Raw genomic sequence first — 7844 nt, 5'->3', positions numbered from 1 at the left:
AGCAACGCCTGCACGCAAGTAAAGCCAGTGCAAGCGTATTTAATTTAGATGACAAAATAGGGATATGGAATCATGCAGGGACAACCTACCAGAGAGCGCTTGCGCATAAACCGGTGGAGGCAGCACCTTATATGATATCTGGAAGCTTTCAAGCGGTACCCGCAAATGAAAGTAGCTAGGTCACGCAGATTATGGGCTGGCAAAGAAAATTTGCTAAGGAACTCAAGAAAACCCTCATGGCGACCGACCTTGTTAGCCAAACAGGCATGGAGCCTCGCAACTGCTTCTCCTTCGGAAATTAAAGTTGGATTTTCCACCCTATTTTGCAATAAACTCCATCTAATGTGTCCTGAAAGCAATAGTCGTGGCACGTTTTTGGCTCCGTGGGAATCCTCCTTCCCAGCAGAAGTCACCTCTAGTAGTCCTATAGTGCACCACGTAAAGCGTGACGACCTATCAAAATGAAGTGAGTAGCTCGAAACACAAAACCGATCGCCGCGTATCATCATTCTGTGCTCTCCTCGAGCCTATCATGTACATTCTCATGAATAAGCCAGCTGTTATGAAAAGCCATCTGCAGGTGAAGGGCGCTGCTGACCATGGAAGAGCAGGGTAAGGCCCGAATCAGGGATTCGAGAGACAATCTGTAGACAAGTCTACAATTGGTGGTGCCACTCATAATTCAGCACCTCCGCGAACTCCCCTTCATATTTGCGCTTTGCTGGAGTTCTACGCCTAAACAGCTAGTCACATTCCCTGATCGAAAAACGGGCGCAGAGCCATTAAAACGGGGTGCTTGCTCAGAATCGTCTTTTCATACTACACTGCTAGGCCGCCAGCATGAACACTCTGCCTCAACTACTTAAGGCACCGGCTTTATCCCGCCCACAATAGATGAAAACGGCATATCAAAGGAAACCAGGAGTAGTATCTTTCTATTTTTGTAAACGACAAACTTCCACACCACGCAGCTGTGGCCATGTGCGCCCCTGCCATCGGGTCCCCCGATGGCATGGCTAGGACTACGTCATGGTGCAAGGATCCCATGTAGAAGTCCTAGGATATGCTGATGATGCCTAGTATTGAATTAAAGAACCATTTACCTGCTGTGGCCTCGCCAGTCTTGATATTTTGCCCCCTCTCAGCAAACCTGAGTCTTGGGAACTGCATCAACGAATGAACATGCGAACTGCCCTTGTGCGCTGGCTCCTCGGATAACAGATTTATTTCGCAAGCACTCTCGAATGACGGTGGCAAATTTTATCGCCTAGTAAGAGCTAGCACAAGTACAAAATTGGCACGTGATTGAAAAATGTGGCACTATCCGCAGTCTGGGTGCCGAGGATTTCATTCCTCTGAACTGCCTGCTTTGGTCGTCAAGCACCTTGCTTCCGCTGTGCCTAGTCCTGTTGCTAAGATTCTTCAGGTCTTTCACTGGCTTGCAGATCTTGGCAGTATGGCTCAAATTTCCCACCGTTGAAGCTCGTGTATCGTTGGGGGGCTATCTGGAGATAGGCTCCATCTGGCACTCTTTTCCCGTTGCACTTATCTTATAGGCCAAGACCTGTCGGCATGCGCCCTAGTGATGCTTAAGTTCAAAATCTACTTAGATCGTCCCTTGTAGCTAAACACATAGGATCCACGCTAATTTGCTCCGGCAGCATCAGTAGTTCATGATTCACATACCCGCACCTGTCGTTTGTGTCCACTATCTACAGGAATTTCACCAGCTGGCTGTGAAGTAGCTGAGTCGCCACCCAAGCTGCTACCACCTGACTTAAAATTTCAAGTAAACTTAAATTTATAATCGAAGAAGCAGCTATTCATCTGCGCCGTGACTTTTGCAAACCGAAGCTTCATGCTTCTCAGCATGCCATTTTATTCGAATATCCCCTTACTTGAACCCACTCAGCCCAACCATAGCTTGAAAGCAAGCTCTACACCGGCAAAGTCAACCAGCCAAAATTTTTCTGAAGGCGTAAACCATGGTAGTTCCTCCAGGCTGACGAAGTTCCTTTAGATAAATATACCCTCCACTGAAGAGCGCCTCCTTCCAGCAAATATGCCGCATGGAGCGCTTTTTTCTCTTCCTTCAGGGTATACAAAGCGAGGTATAAGTCCAAACGGTGTACAAACTTTTGGGTACTTGCCGAGCCTTACCGCCACCGAACTATTAGGTTTGTCATACGACATCGACGCGTCCTTTAAGACGCTATCGGCTGACCGGTCATGCCTTTCTACTAGCTGTAGAGTCACTGCGTTCGCATCGCTTTTCAAGCCGGCCTCTACTGCCCCAATAGGTGTTGTGCCACCTTTAAATTTCGTCTCTTTTTGTTGCCGATGGGCATGTAAAATTGCCGAATCGCCGAGTAAATTGGTAGAAAGTATATAACAGCTGTAGGTTATCTTGAATTCCGCTGCTTTCACAGCCGGTAGATGAGCGGGCAACAGTTGCACCAAGCCATGTGGTTTTTCCAACTGCAATGTCTTATCCAAGGTCTCTGCTTCGTGACACTTAGCTTTAGACATTATCATAGTGATTCAAAGTTTCTCAGGAGGCCTGCCTCCTGAGAAATTGCCGTCGCCGCTCAGGGTTTACTTATTCGAGAAAAGGGCCAGATAGGGTGTGCGCAGCTGCACGCTTTAAGCATGCCGAGCATTCACAGCTAGTTGCCAGTAGCATTCAGCACACCCCCACAAGCACAGCGTGGCGCCTTCTTGAATCTGGCTAGCGCAAATCTGCAACATATATACCAACAGACAACCCACTTGGTCGGTCGATATCAAAATATTGGGTAAATATGATCACTTTACGGGAAGTGACTAAGTGTAGCTTACCGCTTTGCCCCGGCGCTTACTATGGACAGCCCGATTTACATTAAGAAGCGAATCCAAGGAACTAGCAACTCTGAGTAGGCCGAAGAAACTTGTATATTTCAAGAACTCTAAAAAAATTCTGGTTTTGAAAAAATAAATACAGGACTTCGTCATTATATACGATGCTTCGAGCGCAGGTTGGAGGCACAGGGAGCCCTAGACCGAATTTTCAGGGAACAATGCTCCACAATGACCTCTAAAGCTATGAAGCACCGGACAGGTGCATCTCCGCCCCCGCGCTAATAGAAGAGGCCTTATGATCCGTTAACAATACGCTATCTCACTGAACTTCTACACCCTCAGTGGTTGCGACGGCATGTGGCAGTAGTGCAAATCAAGATACGCGCTAACTGGCATTTCAAAAGCTTTCGTGGCACACCTTTGTGTAAATCCACTTTGGTTTAAATTACCAGTGGTGCGCACTTAAAATGCTTGAATTGCCGAAATCATGGTAACAGTGGTGGTAGTAGACGTGCCCTAGCTATCAGACTGTTGACAGTGCCGGTCGCTGACGGATGCAGTGGCCCTCCCACGTTTCTGCAAGCACAGGCGTCTTGGTTTCCTTTTTACCCTCGGTCCTATGCAGTCTTTTGTAATTTAAAGAGTTATTTCGAAAGAAATCCAACTCTACACAGGTTGAACTTGCCGTTTACCCCCAAGGTTGCTTTGTGGGGCCGCAGCACCGACAACAAATCTTTTACCGTCACATGCAAGTATTGGGAACGGAGAGAAAAAAATAAGTAGGCACATACATCAAATAATTTGGTAATTATGGCACTTCCACTGATGGTCAAGCTCTACGGCATGGGGTTTCAACCAATTTCCAAAAAATATACGTCTATGCGTGCCGTACAAGTGTCGAGGCAAAAATGGATGTGGATTTCCTGCGTGTTAGCAAACTGAATATATCCTACATCGTAGTGACTCGACCTATTTTTCACGACTTTTGTGTGCACCCGGCTTTCAGATGGATCGAGATTTCAAGAGAACACTATCCTCTTAAGCATGGAAAACATGGCAGAAAATGGCCTCAATCATCCTGACGTCATGCGTTCCAGCACCCCTTCTAACTGCAGCCCAGAGCTCCTGCTAAAGCGCCTGGAATACCGCGTGAAGGTCAGAAATGCCCATCAGCAAGAGTTCCTACAGGCTTTCTCGGAATTTTTCGGATCCCTTAAGGAGTTTCTGGTGAAAAACCCACAATATATTTCGGTATTCGAGCTCATTGCCGAGCCCGAGCGAACAGTGACATTTCGTGTGCCATGGTTTGACGACAACGGCACCTTAGTAAGTACTACTCCACTCCACACGCACGCATTGGCACTGATGCATGCAAGCCAGATCGTTCGTTTATGGTAAGGTGTGTGATATTTGTGCAGCGCGTAAATCGCGGATACCGCGTCCAGTTCAGCTCGGCAATTGGACCTTGCAAGGGTGGCTTGCGATTTCACCCCACTGTTTCTTTGTCTGTTGTCAAGTTCCTTGGCTTCGAACAAATTTTCAAAAACAGCCTCACAGGACTTCAGATGGGAGGAGGGAAGGGAGGCTCTGACTTTGACCCCAAAGGCAAATCTATTAACGAAATCAGGCGGTTTTGCCAAGTGAGCATCACATTAATGCAGCCTGTGCTAATAAATTTTTGGTGTCCTAGACTTTCTGTTGCTTGGGGTATGTCAAGTAATACCACATATGTCCAGATTCGATCTATTATTCGATTGGTTTCTTGCCATCTCTTCTCAGCTTCAAATCTTATGCTGGTAGCATGATGGGGCTCGTACAACGTTCAAATCTCTTGAACCTCTAGAATGGTATGTCTCGTCTACCAGTTTATCATTATAGATGGGAAGTGTAACCTTAAGTTCACTCACTCTGCGTTCGATTTGCAGAGCTTTATGACCGAGCTAGCGAGGCATATTGGGCCTTCCCGAGACGTGCCGGCAGGTGATATTGGTGTTGGAACCCGTGAGATAGGGTTTTTGTTTGGACAGTACAAGCGCCTATCCTCGAATTTCGAAGGCGCCATCACTGGCAAAGCCATTGGCTGGGGGGGATCGGAAATACGCCCAGAAGCTACAGGATATGGCTGTGCGTACTTCGCTGACAACGTCTTGAGAAGGCTTTTGGTCAGTACCAAAGAGTAAAAGGAGCGCCTTCACTACTTTAGCTGTCGCTTAAAATTGTTTTTGTATATCAAGCAATTTTGATGAAGAAGCGGTCTACGAGTGCGGAGTTTTGTAGACAGACTACGTCATTGCCATTTCACAGAACCACGGTGATGTTCTCACTAAGGTTTGACCTTGGAAGTTTATGTGTGCGTACTCAGAACCTGAGTTTGAGTGGGAAGACATGCACGTTGAGTGGGTGTGGAAATGTAGCTGTGTACTGCGCTGAGAAGCTGCTGGAGATGGGCGCCACCGTTTTGACACTAAGCGACAGCGAAGGCTTGATTTATTGCGAAAGAGGATTTTCGGCTGAAACAATCCAACTTATAAAATTCACCAAGGTAGCAGATCCGTCGGTGCGCGTAAAGTCTTTCGCAGACGTAAGCCTAGCGACCCGAGCCCGTTGCAATGCATTTTGCGTGCGGGTACACCATATTGGCGAAACATTCCACCGTTGCTACACGTCTTTGAAGATATTGATGCTTCTAATGCAGCAGCCCATGACACTAAATTGAGCTTCGTTTTGGCCACTGCGTCTCTACTCTGAATGCAGGGAGTAGATATCGTTTTCGAGCCCAAGGGAACGCCGTGGAGCGTGGCCTCTGAGCTCGCATTCCCTTGCGCTACACAGAACGAGATCGACGAACTTGCCGCAGACCAAATGTGCAAAAATGGCTGTTTGGTTGTTATTGAGGGATCTAATATGCCCCTTACACCGGAGGCGACTGATTTGTTCGCTAAGCACGGTGTTCTTGTCTGTCCCGCGAAAGCTGCCAATGCAGGTACCCAGGACACCTTCACTGTTTAACTGGATTTTAATGCTTGGATACAGTAAAACACATCGATCGCGTTCAGAAGACGCCCATTTGTCAACTCATGAGTGCTCTGTATCGCAGGTGGTGTAGCTGTGAGCGGTTTAGAGATGAGTCAAAACGCCGCACGAATGCAATGGACGCGCAACGAGGTAGACTCAAGGCTGAGGCAAATAATGAGTGACATATTTGAAAAATGTGTTGCGGCAGCTCAAGAGTATGGCAAGAACGAGAGGGACTTAATTGCTGGAGCGAATGTCGCTGGTTTTCGCAAAGTTGCTGATGCTGTCATAGCCGAAGGCTACGTGTGAGGGAGCCTGCAGCCACTTTGTTTGCCTAGTTGCCCTGATGATGCACATATGGCTTCCTGCTGAGGGGCAGTCGGGCACTTTCTGAGCCTCTCATCATTTTCTCTTGTCGCCTAGATTCACCTGCATTTGCAACCGAAGCGGATTGTCTCGAGTACTAGCTCTCCGAGAGGTCAATAACTGATCTCCCAGTTTTCTCTCAATGCGCTTCTTTATCCACTTTGTTGTAGGTAAGGACAAATAAATGCCGTGTAACTGTACAGGAAACCAAATATGTTCCCAGAAGCTTTGCGAAAAACAAGTCATTTGGGACTTCTTTTTGTGCCCAAGTTCTTCATTAGAATACCATTTCTCAGCTATGTTCTGTTCGCTATGTATACTCTTATGCCAATGGATCTGCGGCGAAATCATTTTCCCCGTTTTTTGTGCCGAAATTGAATTGTAGAAGCTAGCAGCAGGACTGAAATGGGTTTGGCATGCTTCCGCAGTGTTCATTTGTTCAGTCCCTTCCCAACACCAGACCGAGCCTCCATTGGTGTTAATGCCTTAGGCATTTGGGGAATATTGTGGAAAGTAATTTTTCTTAACAGGCATTAAGGGGTTATTGTGAGGATCAATTTTTTGCCGGCCTCTACTCCACTACTAGTAGAGCAACGGCTAGACTGCACTGTGATGCACATGGTTTTCATCGACACTGAGTATACCGTATGCACAAGGCATGGCATTTTCGGCCATAAAGGACTCACGCACACCAAAGGATCTACAGTAGCACATATCTTGCAGATCGCAAACTGTACCATTAAAGACGTTTAGCCAGAGATTGCCATTGCCATGTCGGGGTGGCTCTGATTCAATGCGTGATCTTTGTTGAGGCACCATATATGTTTCTGCCTGAGAAGATTACTTGGCTGGCTGCAATATGTGAAACCAAAAGGGACCAGCTCGACTTTCTTTCGCGTGTTATAGAGCAGATGGTACTTGTTGAGACACGCAACAGAGTAGTTACTCTGATGCAGCGGACTCTGACGTCGGTGCCAACGGTCCCCGACACATGATCGTTGCATACATTAAGGCTTAAGTCTAGCTGCATACATCTGTAGGCTGGCTCGTGCATACCTCGGCACATCTCTGTTTGATGTGCAGAGTAAGCCCTTAAACAGGTAGCCGTTCAGCTTATACTGGAAAATTAATGCAGGCCGATTCTGGTTGGTGTAAACCTCAGCAAGCAAATAACCCCAAATTTGTGCATGTTTAGCGAACAAGCTTCGTGGACTGGCAGCACGGCACAGTGGGTGTCCTCGTAGGGCATTTTCAGTGCAGTTATTACAATATTAAAGTTGTCTTACGAGTCGATGTCCAATAAATACTGCATCATGGAGTGCAGTATAGCTCCATTTCACGACGCCCAATACATTCAGCTCACTTCCATCTTTCGGGCAGCAGGATTCCTCACATTAAGAAACTCAGAACTGCTACTGCCGAGGTTACCGTCGAGGCGCAGGCGTGTACTTGCAAACATAAACTTCTTGAAGTCCAGCTACAACATTGCATCAGAAGAGTGGAGCGAGTATGAAACACAGAAACTTTGAATCCCCATAACTGGTTGCCCAATGCTTGTATCTTGCGATCATACATGACACGTACACTGGTTTTGTTCTCTTTGTGAACTTTCCGGTAGTTGTTCC

The 7844-nt window shown here is 47.1% G+C and overlaps 1 protein-coding gene across 1 annotated transcript; it reads left to right on the top strand.

The window, feature by feature from the left end:
- The first annotated feature begins 3891 nt into the window (after nucleotides 1–3891).
- On the top strand, nucleotides 3892–6162 carry LOC34623688 (NADP-specific glutamate dehydrogenase). Its single transcript, XM_022736802.2, has 6 exons — nucleotides 3892–4164; nucleotides 4257–4478; nucleotides 4764–5000; nucleotides 5201–5419; nucleotides 5593–5821; nucleotides 5936–6162. Exons 1-6 carry the CDS (start codon nucleotides 3892–3894, stop codon nucleotides 6160–6162), a joined length of 1407 nt encoding a protein of 468 aa, XP_022592842.2.
- Nucleotides 6163–7844: the final 1682 nt, after the last annotated feature.

This window comes from Cyclospora cayetanensis, unplaced genomic scaffold (genome assembly GCF_002999335.1).
Source record: "Cyclospora cayetanensis isolate NF1_C8 unplaced genomic scaffold, CcayRef3 CcayRef3_contig_344, whole genome shotgun sequence".
Taxonomy (NCBI): Eukaryota; Apicomplexa; class Conoidasida; order Eucoccidiorida; family Eimeriidae; genus Cyclospora; species Cyclospora cayetanensis.
The sequence above is the reverse complement of the archived record's forward strand: the minus strand, read 5'-3'. Positions and strand labels throughout refer to the sequence as shown.